The 22,218-nt window shown below is 29.0% G+C and overlaps 1 protein-coding gene across 1 annotated transcript; it reads right to left on the bottom strand.

Moving 5' to 3' along the window:
- Positions 1-1,842: 1,842 nt before the first annotated feature.
- LOC124928477 (serine/threonine-protein kinase SRK2I-like) lies at positions 1,843-20,902 on the bottom strand. The gene is made up of 7 exons (XM_047468791.1): positions 20,882-20,902; positions 20,584-20,637; positions 20,410-20,502; positions 20,132-20,224; positions 19,423-19,494; positions 18,191-18,263; positions 1,843-2,132 (listed from the first exon to the last, which is right to left on the bottom strand). Exons 1-7 carry the CDS (start codon positions 20,900-20,902, stop codon positions 1,843-1,845), a joined length of 696 nt encoding a protein of 231 aa, XP_047324747.1.
- Positions 20,903-22,218: the final 1,316 nt, after the last annotated feature.

The following is a 22,218-nucleotide window of genomic DNA, read 5'->3' as shown; positions in this document are numbered from 1 at the left end:
CAAATGGGTGCATACAAGATTTATGAAAGAATAACAAACTATCTGGACACGAAGCATCAATGAAAGAATGTCATGGTCATTGAAGAAAATCCTAAAAACAAGAAAAGATGCCTTTCAAATGGTGAAAACCACAATTGGAAATGGAAGAGGGATACTATTCTGGCATGATCCTTGGCTGGATAATATTCCCATTATATTCAAAGAAGAAATGCAAGGAAACAAAGTTAGAAGAGAATACATCAAGTACTCATTTAAAGACGTCTATGAAGGTAAATGTGATTCACTTTTGATGCATATTCCAGAAGGTGATAGAATCCTAAACCTAATGAGACAAAAGTAACTCAATGAAAGAAATGATGAAATATATTGGAAAACGGAAAGTAATGAGAAGTTTATTATAGGAAAGGCATGGAAAATGGTTAGAACAAGAGGATAGGAGGTAGATTGGCATAATGTGGTATGGTCTCCAAAGATTATTCATCGTCATCAACTTATTCTTTGGCTGGTATACAGGAAAAGGTTGACAACAAAAGACAAAATTCGAAAATACATAAACATTCATGATATCAACTATATCCTCTGTTCAAGAGTTGAGAAAGTATAAATCATTTATTTGGGGAATGCTCTTTTGTAATACAAATCTGAAGGAGTTATGTTGTAAACATGAATATCATCAACTTTCTAGGAATATGGGAAGAAATCCAAGAGTGGATGAAGAATAAAGCAAAAAGAAGATCCTTCTATTTAAGTTTGTTGAAATGCTACTTTGGAGCAGTAATGTACAATATCTAGAAATAAAGAAATTCAAGAACTCACAGTGAAAGAAGTAGAACCGCTGAAGATATTTGGAGAGATATAACTTCATATGGAAATGCACTCATTCAATCCTGGAGAGGAATCAAAAGGAATGAAGAGAATAGAAAGCTCTGTTAGATATGGGATATTTCGTTTGAAAAAGTCAAATATAGAATAAAAGTAAAAATACTATATGCGCTAATTAATTGTTGTTGTTGTCTGTAATTCAATTATTGTTTAATTATCAAATCTAGAAATTATCTAAATCTGATCTTAAACTTTTGTATTTTTTCTCTTTTTTTGGGTTTTTCTAATGAAATGACACTAAGTTGTTTTCCCCAAAAAAAACATTGTTTGGTTGCTATATTATATATGAATGAATTTTAAATTAATAGAATTTGTTTTTATTGAAAATTATTTCGAATGCTTGGTTTGTTGGGACATGATCATGTCCAGGAAAATGTTATATACATTATATTGAAAATTACTTTAATAGTAATTGTATGAAACTTTAACTTATACTTTAATTTGAACTTTAACTTTATCCAGAAGTGCTAGGAACAAATATTCTTGGACATGACCACATTTAAGGGAACAAATGTTCCCGTACATGACCACGGACGTGACCATGTAAGGGTACAAATATCCTGAACATGATCACAGACATGACCATGTAAGGGTATAATTATTCCCGAACATGACCACGGGCTTGACCATGTAAGGGAACAAATGTTCTCCGACTTGACCATGTAAGGGAACAAATGTTCCCGGACATGACCATATAAGGGAACAAATGTTCCTGGAAATGACCACAGACATGGTAATGTCTAGAAACAAATGTTCCTTAACACTTTTGGATAAAGTTAAAGTTAAAGTTAAAGTTTTTATATAATTAATATAATTATTATTAAAGTAAATTTTAATATAATGTATACACCATTTTTATACAATTACTACTTTCGTTGAATGTTGTTCCCACAAGTATTATCTTCTGGAAATGTTTGAGAAGACAAAAGTGATATGAAGGAATATTGAGTTGAGACTAGATCATTCCATTGTTATTGTTGTGTTGAATCCTACAGTATTGATGTTAATTGTTGCCTCATTTCCCTTCTTTCGACCACTTTTATTCATAACTCTTTCGATTACAGATTGTTTACATTTGGTTGGTGGTCGACCTTTATCCCTTACCCTCACGGGAGTGTGGATCAATTGTGTTGGTGTAGAAGGTGTTGGTGCTGAAGGTGTATGTGCAGAAGGTGTATGTGCAAAAGCTATTGGTGTAGAAGCGGATGTTGTCGAATATGCAATGAACTTTTCCTTCACATCTTTCACCACTTCAGCCAAAAAAAGAAGTATTATGATCAGATTGAGTTACAATCTGTTGGAGCTCTTGCATCATTGGAATAAGATAGTTATACCAATTTTTTCAATGTCACCCATATTAGAATCATAAATGCTATTGATATTTTGATAACCTTTTTTCAAATCTTTGTGCCAGCGGTCCAAGATATAATTAGTCGGCACCATATTCACCTTCATTCTTCTCAAAACTGTCAAAATATGTCTACACATGAGTCCTCTAAACTCAAACAATTTACATTAACAGTTTATAGAACCCTTCATCTATGTGAAGTTTATCTTTACAGAAATATATCACCAATATTCTCCATCATTACCTAATATGGTCTCCACCACTCCAAATGTAGTTGTTGTCCCATCGACTTCAAATTTGGTGGTGTCGCTTTTTCACCTCATTCTAAAACAACTTAAAAATGTCGTTTATATATACACTCTGAAATTGTTTCTCCAATGAATACCACTCACAATTGGAATAGTCAAATTATAAGAGTGAAAATCCAATTTTTTTTTCCTTCTCTATGTTCCTCTTAAGGGCATGTCATATTGCTATATAAATTGTTTTAGGGATGTTTTAAAATAAACAAAATCATAAAAAAAAAAAGCATTCATAGTTTCACTTTTTGAGATGTTGACATGTCTGCTCAGAAGTAGAATTTAACATACACTAGAATCCATTTTATACGTACTACATGCAAGGAGTTCAACCAATTATTGTCTTACAACTGAAACTCATCAATCATTTTCAGCCAATTACCTTCACACTACTAGATTGTGATTGACTTGTAGACAATGTTCTTAAATATATGTCTTTTTTATACTTTTATAATGAGCATGTGGAGACAATTTGGTGGGGAGTTTCTTCATTATATGTCAAAGACAAAATCGATGATGGGTGTTCGAAAATACATTTTCAATTGCAATGACAATTGATTGACATTGGTCAGTGATTATTGCTTTTGAAGCACGTCTGTTCATACATGTCAACCATGCTTTGAAAAATCAAATAAATGACTCTAAATCCTCAATGGACAGTAAGCTACATCCTAACAAAATTGATTGTCCATGATGATAAACACCGACAAAAGGAGCAAATAGCATATCATAGCGTATTATTTTATTTATACCGCTATTACTTATTGTATTTGAACAAGTAATTTATAAATCAATAAATCATTAAGGCTAGTGAGTTAGCTTATTTGCTAATCATTTAAGATGATCATATATAATTTATGAGGAGTGATATGGGAAGAAATTTAAAAAAGAGAATTTAAGAGAGGGAATGGGGGAGAGAATGATGTGTCACTATATCACTAGTTGGAAAAATAATTAAAGGTGAGGGAAAAAAGAAGAAAAATAAATTTTGTTATTTTTTTGATCAATTGGGTTGCGCCACGTCATTCGTTTTAAAATTATCTTTCACAAATTCACTCCCGAATCATTTCTCTATCACTTATTTATATTGGACTGATATTTGGTCCGTATAAACAACTGTTTGGTAATAATAAGTCTAAGAAGATTTTATTTTATTAACACAGAGTGAGTTATGCTTCTTATTTGAAATGCGACCGACTAATTTCTGTAAATAGTTTGATTTGATAGGTCAAAATGTATCGGTCTTTGATTTCTATAAAAAAAATCATTTATTTTCAATAAATTAATAATAATATTATTTTATTTGATTAAAAATATATTAAAATATTCTTTATTAAAAAATACCTGATAACTCTTGGGTTTTGTTTAATTTTGATTTATTCAAATAATTCAAAACAATCAAATATCACTTCATTGTACATATATCTATCAAATTAATTGATTCATTAATTAAAATATTAAAATATTTTATATTTTAAATTATTTATTTTATTTTATTTATATATATCAATATTTTTTCAGTCTTTTTACTAATTTCTTAAAAATCATCATTTTTTTTTTTAAATTTTTTGTTATAGATATTGGTGATAAATTATATTATTATTCTTATTTTCTCTTTCTATGTAACAATCAAAATACACAAATTTAAAACGAAGGAAGCAATACTGGTCTCTGATTTAGTTTTCAATTAACTTATCATTTTATTAATCAAATTATCAATAAAATAATTCTCTTATTTTTCTCTTTTCATTATATATTATTATTTCTTATTTTGTTTACTTATTATTGGTTAGGTAATTATATTTGAAAATGGACTTTAAATAAGTTTAAAAAATGAAATAATTCGTAAAGACCTATCAAGCTTTAAAAGGTCAAGCAGACTAGGCCTTGTTTGATGTATGGGTTATTTGGATAAATCCTGGATTTTTTCCAAATAACCCTTGTGTGATGAAAATGATAAAAAACCAGGTTTTTTTAATTTTATTCCTATTATGCCTCTCCTTTTATATATTTTATTACATCCTCTCCCCCTCCTTCTCTTCCTCTCTTCCTCTCTTCCTCTCTTCCTCTCTCCCTCTCTCCCTCTCTCCCTCTCCCTCTCCTTCTCTCCTTCTCTCCTTCTCTCTCCCTCTCTCCCTCTCTCCCTCTCTCCCTCTCTATATATAATAAAATAATATTATATTAAATAAAATTTTAAATATAATAAAATAAATATTAAAAAACTATATATATATATTAATATTAACTTTTATTAATATATAAATAATTTTTTTTATAAATACTTATAAATAATTACTATTATAATTCAAATATTACATAAAATAATATAATAAATTATAATTTTGTTTATATTGTGTATTTATTTTTATTTAATATAATTAATATAATTTTTTTACATAAAATTAATGTTATAAATATTTTTATTTAAATATGTCACTTTATTTTCTAACATAATTATTTATTTACACTTTTTAAAATTTAAATGGTATATTAGATAATATAGAATGTTATAATTTTATTTATATTTTAAATTTATTTATATTTTAAATTTATTTATATTTAATATAATTTTTTAAAATAAAATAATTTATTAATTTAATTTATATGAAAATAAATTTTATAATGTAATAAAATAATATAAGATATATATATATATATTTATAAATATAAAATAAAATATTTAAGGAAGGGTAATTTGGGTATTTTAATTAATAAAAGTGTTGATGTGATTGATGATGGGATTGTTGGGTTTTGAAATAAAACCTAGGTTTTATCTCAAAAACCCAAAGATCAAACGGGCCTAAGTATGCATGTGACTGTGAGATTGACACTGTAGGCCTAGCTGTAAAAAATAATAAAGTGAAACAATTAAAGGTTAGTTTGATTTAACGTTCATATTCCCTAATTATTTGAGTGTATTTATAGTCAGTTTATTTGATAAATTGGTTTTCTTTTATTTTGTAAAAATCAAAATTTATTATATATTGTTTTTAAACTTGATCTAACATTGTATTAAAAAAAATATTTTTTTATGTAATATTTTTTATTATTATAAATCAACTATATCTTTCATATCAAATAAAAACAAAATAATTTTTACATTTTTTAAAAAATTACTGTTATTATAACAGATGAAATACTAATTTGAAAACTTATTTAAATTTAATTTCTTTTTATTATTTTCAAAATGGTTGAGCTGTTTGATTTAGTATATTTGATAAAGCATTAATTTATTTATACTTTAATTCATTAGTTTACATGGCAAATATAATTTTTATGAGATAAAGGGTTCGTTTGATTTAGGTAAAGTAACTTTGCGTAATAAGTTCACGACAAAAAATTATAATAAAACACACTTTTGTATTTTAACTCAATTTTCTCTCTATCTCCCTCTCAATTATAATCTCAGCTTTTAATATTATAATCTCAATTTTTTCTCTCTTATCATTTTTAAATATTTTTTTATTTATTCTCTCTCATCTATTTCATTTATTCTAATCATTTTATTCATTCTCTATCATCTATTTAATCTCTTTATAATCATTTTATTCATTATCTCTCATTTATTTAATATATTTATATTTTTATATAAAATTATTATAATAAAAAACATACATTTAAATATATTTTTATTTATTATTTATAATATATGTATCTTAATATATAAAATAATTAAACAAAATATAAAATATAAATACATTTTGATATTTTTTTATTTATAATTATAGTTTTAGAAATTAAACTAGCCTTAATTAATGTTCTAAAATATTAATTACAATTTATCTAAAATATTAATTACAATTGAGATGAATCCCTAAATGAATGATAATAGTAAGAGTGTGAGAGAGCATAAAAATAAATTAACACTGGAAAGATTAGGTCAGAGAAGGGAATGGGAAAATGTAAAAAAAAGATATTATTAAATATTAAATACTCTTAAATATATCTATATATTTTTTATATCATATTTATATTAAATATATTTAAAATTATATATTTATAAAAATTAATATATTCGTATAATTTATTTTAAAATATATTATTTTTTAATTTAAGTTATTTATTAATAATTAAAATTATATATTAACAAAAATTTATAAAAAATAATATATTAATATAATTTATTTTCAAATATATATTATTTTTTAATTTAAATAATTTATTAATATTTAAAATTAAATTAATAAATATATATATTATATCTATATATAATATTAATTATTAAATAATATATTATAAATATTAAAAATAAATAAATTGGGCGTATAAGTTGTATAAATATATTAAACTTAACGATTAAATTATTGAGATCATATCAAATGTACTTGAGAATAAGCTGAATAAGCCGACGTCAATAAGACGAGAATAAGCTGAATTAAACTAGCCCAAAATGTCATTTAGTTGAAAATAAACGTAGCTATTTCACCGTTCAAAAGAAAATATTATTTATTTATACGCTATCTGAGTGACACTTTCAAATAAGATCGTTCTCGTGACATTTTAGTCTCTTACGCTAACTTTTAGCACTGAGATACTTTAATCTGAGTTTTGTTCCTTTCATTTTTTGTATAGTCTTTTTTTTCGGATTATTCCTAAAATCATTTGTTTGATTGAGCTTGTTCATTGAAATATTATATAATCATACTACACTTAACTCATAAATATTTACTCATATTTCTTGATTATCATTTTTTTATATACTATTTCTTAATTATCATTTTTTATATACATATTTTTCAGTTATTAGTACTTGAAATGGGATTTTTCAAAACTTATATTATTTAAAAAGTAATTATAAATAATTATTTTGAAAATTTCGAATATATACATTAAAAAACAAAAATTAAAATGTATTAATATATAATGATAAAATATTAAATATTTTTTAAAAAAATATATTTTAATAATTTAATTAATGAATTTAGTGATATAAAAGATAAGAGTAAGATAATGGTTTTAGTTGAGTTGTTTAAATAATTTAAACTGAATATTTATATTATTAATTATTTTAATTATTCAGATGAAATTTAATTTTTGCTTTTGAAATTTAATAAAATGAAGTGATTGTATTAGTGATTTGATACTCAGGGTTGGTCACAATTTTGGGGATTTCTTTTTGTTAGGATTTTTAGTATTTAAAAAAAATGTTTATTTGATGAAAAAAATTTATTTGTATTTTTTATTTGATAATTATTATTAATGTCTTTTTTATTTAAAATTTATTTTTTTATAAATAAAATAAAGGTATTTTGTACTTCGAGTGATGATATTTAAGTGACGGGTAAAAAAACTAAAAAAAAATAAAGATCAAATTAGGTAAGTTTGTTGATATTGGTTTATTAAAATTTTGTTAAAATAACTTTGTTTTATAAAAAATAGTTATTTAAAATTTTCATTAATTTACTTACTAAAATAACGTTTGTGCATATCATATAGGTTTAAAAAGTCAAATAAAATAAATGACTTTAAATCCTCACTAGATAGTAAGCCATGTCCTAGCAAAATAAATTGTCCAGTATGATTAACCCCGATAAAAGAAGCAAAATGCATATCATATCGGTTTGTCAAATATGTTGTTAAAGGTGATGACATCCAAGAAGTACTCATAAGCAGCCATGCACCTTCCATCATCCCAAAACACATTCCTTATCCGGGATTCCTCGTTCAGCTCATAAACATAAAAAAACATCTACTTTAAATTTGGTAGAAATAATGACAAAGCACTTCAACATCACTATTTATTAACCTCAACCTCCTAGCTTATAAAATATAGTTTGTACAACTTCTCTCATCAAAAATCAAATTATCATATCCTTCAACTTCAACTACAAATGATTGAAAAGTTTTTGCCAAAGTGATTCAAGTTTCGTCGTTTAATTACAATCTTCTCTTCGCAATTGAATCTAGAGCATTGTGAGATCTAGATGTCTCGACTTTCTTGGGCTCAAAATATGGTTATGATAATGGAAGACACTAGTAATCTCACTTGCATTTTCATTCTTAATGCCTTGTTCGGTTAGGGTTATTGAAATAATCTAGAGAAAGAAAAAATAATGATTGGTGATAATTTTGAGACTGTTAAAATGTTTTTTTAGTAAAATGACTTAAATGGTATTAATATATATATAAATAAAATAAAAATATAATTTAAAATAGAGAGTATTTTAGTTAATGAATTGATTTATTTGATGAATGAGAAGGGGAGTAAAATTATTTTTGATTTTTTGGGTTATTTGAATAACCCAACATCGAACAACTACTAACCATTATATTTATCTTAGATTCTTAGCCTTACAATTCGTATTGGTGGAAGGTCTAACTTTTAAAATATTTTTCCACTATGAAGTAAATACACAACTTTTGGCACATGCAATGGATAATCACTTTTGCTTGTCATCTTGACCATTTCTCGCTCCTAACTTACAAATGCCGAAACTCTTTGTTTGGACATAAGCCTTATAATACTCACGAAGCTCATTTTCAAAATGAAAATTCATTTTGCAGTGGGGATTTGAACATCGGGATGAGATGATGATGGTTGATCCATAAAACTACAGAATATGAGAGAAATTTAAGTTTAAAACATGACATGACAACGAAGCGTTAAAAACATGACATGCACTTTTCAAGTTTAATCCAACAAAAATTAAAAATATAGATTGTCTATTTTAATGTTGTATTAAACTGGAATGTCAAGTTTGTTATTTTACTTTCATAAACATGACATTCTAATTTAAATAGTATGACAATTCAGTTTAAAAAGTGTAGAATTATCCTCAAATATGGAAAGTCGGTAGTAAATCAATCAATTAGACTATTGATTTGCTAACTGACCGAGAATGGAAAGTCATTAACAAATCAATCAATTAGAATAATTGATTGAAGATTTGCTATCAAATCAATTATATGATTTTATCGTTTAAATCATTTTCTTTCTGCAAATGTATTTTTTACTATTTAAGCATTGGATTTCTTATGTAAGAAAAACAAGCAATAAAATTTCTCTCTTTTTTTAAAATTCTCTACATGGTATCAGAGCGAGGTTTTTCTATCTTGAAGAACCTGTTCACAACTTCCGCTGCCTCCTCCAATGGTGGAAATAGTCATTGGAGGAGAACTCAAATGATTATATTATTTTATATTTCTTAAGTCTTATTTTTCTTTATTTTATTACCCTCTATGTTAAACAAGTGGGAAGTCATTTCAAAATTGAATTTTATATTATCACTTTTCACTTCAAGAGTTGATCCAAGAGCCAAGAGCCAAGAGCCAAGTGCTAAGTGGCAAGTGCCAAGAGCCAAGAGCCAAGTGCCAAGTTCCAAGAGTCAAGATTCACTCCTCTAACTAAGTGAATCATGGATTAGAATCAGACAAATTAAAAGAATGTCATCAACATTTCTATCTCATCAACAACATCCTCTCCACTCTCATAGCTGCCAAAAGTCTTTCCTATTAAGTGGCTAACATTCTCATCAAAGCTCTTCCAAGTCGATTTGAGGAAGTATGTGACAAGTTTGGCAATCTCAACATCAATTACCCAACTTGAGGGGGAGTGTAGAATTATCCTCAAATATGGAAAGTCGGTAGTAAATCAATTAATTAGACAATTGATTTGCTACTGACCGAGAATGGAAAGTCATTAGCAAATTAATCAATTAGACTAATTGATTGAAGACTTGTTATCAAATCAATTATATGATTTTATCGTTTAAATCATTTCCTTTCTGCAAATGTATTTTTTACTATTTAAGCATTGAATTTCTTATGTAAGAAAAACAAGCAAATAAACTAGTAATAAAATTTCTCTTTTTTTAAAATTTTTTTTACAAAAAGATTGAATTGGAGTTTAATAAAATAATTTAAATTTAAAACATGACATGAAAATACTTATTTGAGAACATGATATGATAGGTACTTTTCAAGTTTAATCCAACAGAAATTAAAAATACATATTGTCAATTTAATGTTGTATTAAACTAGAATGTCATTTTGTTATTTCACTTTCATAAACATGACATTCTAGTTTAATACAACATGACAATTCAATTTAAAAATTGAATTGTAGTTTAATAGATATCATTTCAATTTAAAACATGACATTACAACGCTTCCTTGTGAAATGACAACGAAGAGTTGAGAACATGATAACGCTTCGTTGAGAACATGATATGCACTTTTCAGGTTTAATCCAACAAAATTAAAAATATAGATTATCAATTTTAATGTTGTATTAAACTAGAATGTCATGTTTATTATTTCACTTTCATAAACAATACATTCTAGTTTAATACAACATGACTATTCAGTTTTTAAAAAATGAATTGCAGTTTAATAAAAATAATTTTAGTTTAAAACATTACATGACAACGTTTCGTTGAGAAAAATGACAACGCTTCGTTGAGAACATGATATGCATTTTTCAAGTTTAATCCAAAAGAAATTAAAAATACATATTGTCAATTTTAATGTTGTAATAAACTAGATGACAAATGTCATGTTTGTTATCTCAGTTTCATAAAATAACATTATAGTTTAATACAACATGACAATTCAGTTTAAAAAAAATAAATTACAGTTTAATCGAAATAATTTTAGTTTAAAATATGACATGACAGAGAGTTGTTTATGGATGTTCGGAGCAAAACTCAACTACGTCAACCCTTCTTCCAACCACCGAAATGATTCACTATACTTTTCTTTTAATCAAATACAGTTTCAGTGCTAGCTAACTATTGAACCGAACAGACTATGTTCAACTTACAGAAGGTTTAAGAATATAACTCAGATAGACAGGGTTTTGATTTTATCTCTCTCTCTTGATGTACAAACTTAGTAAGTAAACAAGCGAGCAATTCGAAAGATTGATTATAAGTCCGGTAGCTCCTCCGTTGTCCTTGAAGATCTTTAAATAAAGAACATATATCAACGGTTGAATCTTCTGCATTAACACGTAGCAAGCACCCATTGGACAGCCTCCATAGTACACAAGTACAATAAATACTGTGCACAATGATCGTGCACGTACCAATATGGTAGTGCGCCAAATATTCTTTTAGAATTGTTCTGCAAAAATAAGTAGTGGGAAGAATATTTGCTTACGTGGCATTCATTCATTGGATGCAACTGGCTGTCGTACTGATCTGTACGAATTAGTGGAGTAGGAGTAGTGTATAGCTAGTTAATCGTGGGTAGACGGATACTAACTCCGAGCAACTGCTAAAGCGAGGCATTAGACGTGCTCCATTAGACTGCCAAGTCTAATGAAGTTAGACGCCCTCGTCTAATATCAGGATCCATTAGCCACCAAGTCTAATGGAGTTAGACAGCACGTCTAACTACGTGTCCCTTTAGACTAGTCTGAAGGAGTTAGACTTCCTACGTCTAACTTTCATCTGTTAGACGACACGTCTAACTACGTGTCCCTTCAGACTTGTCTGAAGGAGTTAGACTCCCTGTGTTTAACTTTCATCTGTTAGACGGTACGTCTAACTACGTGTCCCTTCAAACTAGTCTGAAGGAGTTAGACTCTATGCGTCTAACTTTCATCTGTTAGACGACACGTCTAACTACGTCTGTTAGACTGCACGTATAACTACGTATCTATTAGAATGCACGTCTAACTACATATTTGTTAGACTGCACGTCTAACTACGTATCTGTTAGACTGCACGTCTAACCACGTATCTATTAGATTGCACATCTAACTACGTCTTTTAGACTACACGTCTAACTACGTATTTGTTAGACTGCACGTCTAACTACGTATCTGTTATACTGCACGTCTAACTACGTCTATTAGACTACACGTCTAACTACGTCTGTTAGACTACACGTCTAACCACATATCTGTTAGACTACACGTCTAACTAGTATCTGTTAGATTGCACGTATAACTACGTCTAACTACGTATCTGTTAGACTGCACGTCTAACTACGTCTGTTAGACTACACGTCTAACTACGTATTTGTTAGACTGTACGTCTAACTTTGTACGTCTAATAACTAACACGTCTAATGAACCTAATTTAAGCTAAGTCTAACTTAGCACGTTTTGATGCACCTGCACAAAAACAGTTAGACGACTTAGTTTCATTCTTGTTTAAGTTTTACACAAGTTCATCATCAAAATACCATTAGTCAAAATAATTTGACCCTTAGTCAAAATAATTTGACCCAACAGAGTCGTTGTCCTCTATCAATTTCTTATCTTATGTACAAATAATTAACAATAAATACATAGATCATTTTATATTATGAACAAACCAAAATAAGTAAAAACGTCATTTTATCATATGAAAAACAACAAATAATAATTAAGAATTTATCCATGTCTTTTCTTTTATTACTAATTTTACTTTATTAAATAGAATAGTTGTTAGTATTGGTTTGGATTTTGTCACTTCGATTTTGAATTTTCATAAATAAAAACAAAGAAAAAATTAAACTTAAGTTCTTAAAAAATAAAAGATGATTACAAAACTTGTTAAACATTTATAATGGTTGCTTTAATATTCAAATACGACTTATAATCCTTGAAAACCAAATTATATAGAGAAATACGACTTAAAATCTTTGAAAACTGAAATATAAGAATGTAATTTTCATGTAAAACTATTTACACTTTCATGTAAAATAATTTACACATTTATGTAAAACCATTGCACCTTCATGTAAACCGTATTTCACACTTGTAATGCGTTTTACTGAAGTTTTTACATAATAATTTGATGCATATACGCCTACAGTTATGAATACATGGAAGTTTTACATGATAATTCTTCTATATAAGCACTATAGTTATAAATAAAAGATAGTTTTACATGATAATTTGTTGCATATACGCCTATAGTTATGAAAATGATAGTTTTACATGATAATTTCCTACATATAGGCCTATAGTTATGAATAAAGGATAGTTTTTACATAATAATTTAATGCATATATGCCTATAGTTATGAATAAATGATAGTTTGTGTTGGGTCAAATTATTTTGACTAAGTGTTGAAATAATTTACCCGCTGATATTTTGATGATGAAATAATTTATAAGTTTCAATACAGGTGTATTGAGACAACATGTCTCTAGACTTGGATCTATATAATGAGGGCCATTAGACCGATCTTGATTTTCATTCGCATAGAATTAGACTCACAGTCTAACTCATCGGAGTTAGACGTGTAAGTCTAATAGACGTGTAAATTAGACGTGAGTCTAATAGAATTAGACGTACAGTCTAACTCATCGGAGTTAGACGTGTAAGTCTAATAGATGTGTAAAGAATTAGACGGATAGTCTAATGAATACACGGAATTAGACGTAAGTCTAATGGAATTAAACGTGAGTCTAATAGAATTAGACGTACAGTCTAACTCATCGGAGTTAGACGTGTAAGTCTAATAGATGTAAAAAATTAGACGGATAGTCTAATGAATACACGGAATTAGACGTAAGTATAATGGAATTAGACGTGAGTCTAATAGAATTAGACGTACAGTCTAACTCATCGGAGTTAGACGTGTAAGTCTAATAGATGTAAAGAATTAGACGGATGGTCTAATGAATGCACAGAATTAGACGCGTCAGTCTAACTCAGTGGAGTTAGACGTGACGGTCTAATGGTTATTATAATTAGACGGATTGTCTAATTAGTGAAAGTTAGACGTGAGTTTAACTCCTTCAGATTAGTCTGAGGTAGAACCGGAATTAGACGTGTCGATCTAATGGTTATTATAATTAGACGGGTTGTCTAATTAGTGAAAGTTAGACGTGAGTCTAACTCCTTCAGATTAGTCTGAGGTAGAACCGGAATTAGACGTGTCGGTCTAATGGTTATTATAATTAGACGGGTTGTCTAATTAGTGAAAGTTAGACGTGAGTCTAACTCCTTCAGATTAGTCTGAGGTAGAACCAGAATTAGACGTGTCGGTCTAATGGTTATTATAATTAGACGGGTTGTCTAATTAGTGAAAGTTAGACGTGAGTCTAACTCCTTCAGATTAGTCTGAGGTAGAACTGGAATTAGACGTGGCAGTCTAACTCAGTGGAGTTAGACGTGCCGGTCTAATGGTTATTATAATTAGACGGGTTGTCTAATTAGTGAAAGTTAGATGTGAGTCTAACTCCTTCAGATTAGTCTGAGGTAGAACCGGAATTAGACGTGGCAGTCTAACTCAGTGGAGTTAGACGTGCCGGTCTAATGGTTATTATAATTAGACGGGTTGTCTAATTAGTGAAAGTTAGACGTGAGTCTAACTCCTTCAGATTAGTCTAAGGTAGAACCGGAATTAGACGTGTAGTCTAACTTAGTGGAGTTAGACGTACCCGTCTAATGGTTATTGAAATTAGACGCGAGTCTAATTATATTAGACCAGGCGGTCTAATAGACGTTTTTCATTAGAAGGAGTTGACTTATTTCATTAGACTGATTTTCTCAAATCTGTCTAACTGAAATATGTCTAATGCTCTGTTCAAGTAGTACGCTTGAATCTAGCATTTCTCCTATCCATGTGTTATAGTTGTACCCTACTCCTGCTCCACTTTCCTGTGAAGATTAGTACAACAGCTATATGCATCCAATCAAGGAATGCCACGTAAGGGAATTTTCCTCACATTACCCGTTTTGCAGGTACATCTCTGATGGAACATTCGGCGCACTACCAGTTCGGTACAGCCACGATCCTTGTGCTCAAAACCTGCTGTGTACAATGGAGGCTTTCCAATGGAAGAGCTCCACGTATCATTCTTGAAGATTCGACCGTTAGCTCCTGCTTAGTATTTAATCAATCCTAAGAGCAACAGACGAAGCAGCGACTTTATCATTTTCAAGCCAATACAAACGAACAAGCATTCTTATTTTGCAGAGAGAGAGACTACTCAATCATCTTGCTTACTAAACTCATTCTGTGAAGCTTCTTTCTGATTGTACTGTGTGAATCGAGAGAGAGAGCTAGAATCAAAACACCATTAGCTGAGTGATATTCTTCATCTTGTAATTGAACAGAAAGTGTTATGTTCAATAGTGAGCTAAGTGTGTGTAAACTGTATTTGATTCTCATCATATAGTGAATCTTTCCAGTGGTTGGAAGAAGGGGTAACGTAGGAGAGTTTCTCCGAACATCCATAAACAAACTGTTGTGTTCTTCATTTTCTGTCATCTTCTCATATTTCATCTTGTGCTTCAAACCCAAGTAAACAATTCTGCCTTGAATATGTTTCAAGTGTTTACACAAGTTTGCGTAGAATAGAAAGAGATATTAATCCCTAACATGATTTCTATCAAACCGTTTTTCATAAGCTTTCATCATTAGCCAGACCCCGTCTCTATTGATAAAGCCGATCCTATCAGTTTGCATGATAATTTATTGCATATACGTCTATAGTTATGCATACAAGATAGTTTTACATGATAATTTGTTACATATACGCCTACAATTATCAATAAATGATAATTTACATGATAATTTGTTGCATATACGCATATAGTTATAATACAGGATAGTTTTACATGATAATTTGTTGCATATACGCCTATAGTTATGAATAAATGATAGTTTTACATGATAATTTGTTGCATATACACCTATAGTTATGAATAAATGAAAGTTTTCCATAATAATCTCTCTTATATACGACCTATATTTATAAATAAATGATAGTTTAACATTATAATTTGTTGCATATACGCCAATAGTTAAGAATAAATGATAGTTTTACATGATAATTTGGTGCATATATGCCTATAGTTATAAAAAAAAATGATGTTTATACATTATAATTTGTGGTATATATGCTTTTAGTTATGAATAAATGATAGTTTACCTAATAATTTATTGCATATATGCATATAGTTATGAATAAATGATAGTTTTACATTATACATTCTTCTATATACACCCTCTAGTTATGAATAAATGATAGGTTTACATGATATTTTTATGCATATACGTCTATAGTTATGAAAATATTATAGTTTTACATGATAATTTATTCAATTTACGCCTACACTAATGAATAAATGATAATTTTACATGTTAATTTGCTACATATACGTCTATAGTTATGCTAATTTCTTCTATATATGTCAATACATTCTCTTATTTGTTTGATATCATTTGTAAAGTTTTTAACTAAAATAATACATGAGGAGAAGTAAATTAAGAAAACTCTCCACATCAAGCAAGCACTCCACACCTTTGGACATACTATTAACAACAACTCATGAAGATTATATTAAGAATCTTCTTAAAAAAAGAAAGCTTTCATCAACTCCAATTTTTAAAACCCGAACCTCTCTAATGGCCTTCACAACCTTATTCAACATTTATTCTAAGAACAAAATGATGCATTAAGGTACATTGGATTTGGTTCCCTTCTTTCACTAGGAATATCTAAATGCCCAGTTCAATTCTACTGAAACATTATGAGCCTCTTCAACTCCAAAAGGAGAGCCATCATCCTAAATAGTGGAGAGGTGGTAGATATTGAAGAAGATGATGTTCAATGTGTATTGAACATCCCAAGAGGGAGAGTCGACTCTAATATCCGATTATGACATAGCTACGATACATAAATATGTCAAAAGAAGCGTTGCGAATTTTCTAGCTGACAACCTGTCATTGTTGAGCCAGAAGACAAACTTGAATTCCCCGATGATGGAATCACACATTAGACACATGGAAACTGATGTTTGATTGAGCTTCGGGAAAGTAGGGTTATGGAATTGAAATTTTATTAGTTGACCTAAAAGAAACATACAACACAATATCCATAAATCTTGAATATCTTGTTATAAACAATGAGGCCGAATACAAGGCAAGCCTCTCGAGTCTCAAATTAGCATATAAAAAAGGGGCAACTAAGTTAGAAATAATTGGTAACTCTAATTTGGTCATATCCCAAGTCAATGGCGCATGGCAAGTAAAAAGGGGAATTTTTAAACCCTATCATTCCCATCTAACCAAGCTTATGAACAAATTTGATCAAGTATCATTTGTTCATACCCAAAGAACCAAAACCTCTTTGCAGATTCCCTAGCTACTTTGGAAGCCGTGACTAAATTCCTGATGGAATTAAGGTCAAACCCCTCTAAATCCGACAAAAGCATATACCTTCTTTTGAAAAAGGAGCATTAACTTCCTATGAGAACGTTGTTAAACCCTGATATGATATCCTTCAAAAATGCATAAAGTACGGAGAATATTCATCCCACTTCCAAGCAATGGAAGAATGGGTATTACGCTAGTATTTCACTAATTATGCTTAGATTGCTAACAAACTTTATCGACGGTCTTTCAACGGTCAAAATATGTTCGGCATAGATAATCCGGAATTCAAAATGACCATGGAATAAGTACATGCATGAACATGCGGCCCAAACATGAATTGAATGGCCTTGGCCAATAAAATACTCTGACTATGATATTATTGGCAAAACCTAGAGCAAGAATGTGTGAGCTATGTAAGGAGTTGTCACCAATGCCAAATTTATGTTAACCTAACGCATACCCCGACCTCGCTCCTCTACAATATTTCATCTCTTTGGCTCTTTTCTACATAAGGCATTGATGCCATTAAAAAAATGTATCACAATGTTTCAAACGGACATGAGTTCATACTTGTAAACATAGACTACTTCACCAAATGGGCTGAAGTAGTCTCTTACAAAGTCCTGAAATCATCTCAAGTGACAGTTTATCCACACTAGCATCATCGTTAGGTATGGAGTCCTTCACGTCCTGATTTCAAACAATTGCCAACACTTTCAATGAAAAGTTTTACAGTTGCTCGACAAATTCAAAATCGAGCATCATAAGTCATCGTCCTATAGACCTCAAACCAATGGTGTGGTTGAAGCGACAAACAAGAACGAGATTAAGATCATCTAAAAGATGACCAACATGTACAAGGATTGGCAAGAGAAACTACCATACGCCTTATGGGGATATCGTACAACCATTCGAACTTCAACGAACGAAACTCTCTACTCACTGGTTTACGATATGGACGCCGTACAACCTATCGAAATCGAGATCCCAACTCTAAGAGTACTCTTAAAAAACCATGTTATTGAAGAAGACTAACTCAAATCTCAATATAGATCAAACAAGACCTTATGATTTGATTGAGGAAAATAGTTTCCAAAACCTTCTTTAACCTTTCTTGAACAACTCTGTCTTTATATTCTTGACCTTCACCTCTCTCATTTCTTTTCAAACATATGATCTCAAGACTAAAGCTCTTATGTATGGGAGTTCACATTTCTTTATGACAGTTTTATTTTTTTAGTTTTTGTGAAACACATGCATATTCTCAATATAATTTTCTGATGTTTGGGCTAATTAACACTACAAGAAAATAAGGCATTTGCGAAATTTCCGACGAATATAGAATTAGTGACATATTTTCCATTTATATTATAAACGTCGGTATTTCGAAATTTTCCGTTATCTCATTGAAACTTTTCATAGAAATATCCGTAAGAAACTAATATATTTCTTTTAAATTATATTTTATATTTAAATTTTGTTTTTTCCTAATTATTTTTTATAATACCTTACATATTTAAAAACAACCTAATCGAAACCTAATCGAATATCAATAAAAGACTATCTCAATTATATAAATTAAATTTTAATAATAATAATTAAAAAACAACTAACTATTTCTTAATTATTAAGTTTAAATATACAACCAAATTAGAGATTTCACTTTTTTCCCTTTATTAGAGAGATTTCACTTTTTTCCCTTTAAATTTCACTCAAACTGGTGCCCTTTTGTCCTTGCCATCTCTAATCTACAACCAAATTATTTGTTTGTTAGTTTATAAAATAAATGCATAAAAAGACATTCACAAGTCAATACATATCAAGAAAATTTAGAGAAGTAACAACTTACAATGAATTTCGATAGATCCGATAAAGCAAGTAAGACATCCAAGAATAGAAGGCAAATATGAATGACAGTTGACTACAATGAAAAATTTAGGGTATAAGCAAGTGAACTAACACATAATTACACAACCATAATCAATAACTTAAATTTTATTTTTTATACTAGACCTTTTTCCCCTAGCTACGTACGCTATCACAACATCCCACTGTTATGACTCACTTCAATTAAGGTGTTCCTAATTGGAGCCAAACATAAGACATCGGTCTCTTAGTTCAATACTCTTACCACTTGAGACATATATATGTTGGTCTGGCCTAATAATTTAGACCTCCATCAAATTCACAATATAGATAATAAAAGACATGATAAATAGTTATATAATTTATACTACTATTTTCAAAGTAAATATTAAACAATAGAATAACCATCTAAAGGGCCTTGTTTGATAAAAGGTTATTCCATATCATCCAAATCATCAACTAAAATATCATTCTAAAAAATCACCTACACTTCAAAGGGATTATTGGACAATACGCACAAAATAAATAAGCAATTACTTTGTTGAAGAGAAGCTTAGACCTAAAAGTTTGATGTCAAAATCAAAGCTATAAACAACAGAAAAAATGACTCATTTAATTTGATGAATTTAAGTTTGCTAGCATTCAAAAAAAGACCAAAGAAAAATTCCCCATAAAATGAGTGTTCATATTACCTTGCCATCATATTCTTTATTGAGTAAAACTTCAAGGGCTATATATGTAGGTGTCCCAACAGTCAACTTTGGTTGAGAATGTAATACATAATTCTGAAATTAAAACTCGAATCAGATGATTTGCTCTAGTTTTAGAACTGATATATCTAGTCGATGATTGTAATTGTTAGAGAATTCAATTCAGAAATACATTTCACAGTTTTCATCCTCTTCTTCTCTAATTCTACAGCCTAATCATACCTTAGAATACCCAAAATCACATATCAGCCTAATCATACCTTAGAATACCCAAAATCACATATCTTCAGTCGTGGAGCAGTACTTCCATCCAATAATTTGTTCTCCAATTTCAAATCACAGTGGCATAATTGCTTCATAATCATACATGAAAGAAGTATCAACAACTCTAAATCTAAATCTAAATCTAGGTTAAATAGTAAGTTCAAGAATACCATTGAATGACAGTAATTGACTCCTGATATCAGTTGTTGGAAGAAGAAATATTCCTGTAATTTACAGGAATAAATCCATTAAAGATATAACAGAGCACAAGAAAAGAAAGGTATTACAATTTGATAAGAAAGAAAGAAAATCGTCTATGGATCGTCTTCTTTCTTCAGCAAAAGTTGATTCAACACATCGACATATTCAGCGAATTTCCCTGAATGAAATGACAAAATATCATCATTCATTAACGACGCTCTTTCATATAAATCTTCTTCAACGTCTTCCGAATAGCCGCCATCTCACCTTTGTGTCCTTCGAATCCATAACAGATCGAACGGTCGATGCTCAAATTCAGCAACGATATACCTAGTAACAATTTTTAAGCTAAATTTGAAATGGCTGGCATATGAACCCTAATGTTACAGAGATGTAACAGTATGAACCATTCAGATTATATACGATTATACAATTAAATTAATGACGACTGAAATAACACAAATATTTTTTCAAATTTCCTCGAAAAATCCGTCAGAAAATCGAAAATAATAAATTCGTCATAAAATCTGTAGTAAAATATCCGTAGAAAATATTGAATTCGTCGGAAAATCCGTAGGAAAACATCTGTAGATTTTGTGGCCTATCTTTAATTTCTATAAAACGTCTCTAATTTTTCTTAATAATTTTTTTTAAGTTTTTTCTTTTTTTTATTGATTGTTTTTTTACGTTTATAAATTTAGTCTCAAATTTTATGGGAATAATTGTCGGAAAATTATTGTGAATTCGAGGCTAAATTTTTTAATTTTTTTTCTACGTTTTTTTTCTTCTATAATTGATTTTTGTGACGTTTATGAATTTCGTCTCAAATTTTGTAGGTAAAAGCGTCGAAATTCTGACGGCTCACAAACGTCGGTAAATTTGGTCACAAATTCAATTTTTTTTAGTGTGCAGTTTATTGTGACATGATTAGTAGAGTGCTAAAGGAAAATGAAACGAAATACTTTGAAGGCATAAATTGAGTTAATTATTAAAAGAAAAAGAAAAACATTGGTTTAAATTTTGAGGAGCTTCCAAATTATATAAAATAAAATATATGATGAAATAGTGGAGAAAAACCAAGTCTCTAAAATCTACTAGGTAAAAACATCTTAATTGATTAATCTAAATTATGTTCTTTGTTTCTCCACTCTCCATTAGATTTTCAATTTGGAAGTTTTCTCACAAATCAATCTAATTTTATTTTCTGTCCTTTTAATCATTAACACACCATGATATTCACATTGCTACGCCTCTTTGGATTATCTCATTTTCATATGAATTTCATATTTCAATATATCTTGAAATTAAATCTCACAACAAATTATATATACATAAAAGATTTATCCACTTATGTTTCTTAAAGAGGAAATATGTGAGCATTGAATACGTAACAATTGTAAAAATGAGCTAGTGATGCTCTTAAAATGTATGTTTTGTATTGGTTTTTTTTGTTTGATTCAAGAGTTATTTTCATTTTATTCTCAAGAATGTTCCATAATATTCCAAGTTATAATAACTAAATTGAATATCTTGATTAAGTTTAAATGGTGAGTACCTGGGAAATTTGAGGAAATGACTTCAAAGATTGGCTTATTTGAGGTGGT

This window comes from Impatiens glandulifera, chromosome 1 (assembly GCF_907164915.1).
Source record: "Impatiens glandulifera chromosome 1, dImpGla2.1, whole genome shotgun sequence".
Classification (NCBI taxonomy): domain Eukaryota; kingdom Viridiplantae; phylum Streptophyta; class Magnoliopsida; order Ericales; family Balsaminaceae; genus Impatiens; species Impatiens glandulifera.
The sequence above is the reverse complement of the archived record's forward strand: the minus strand, read 5'-3'. Positions and strand labels throughout refer to the sequence as shown.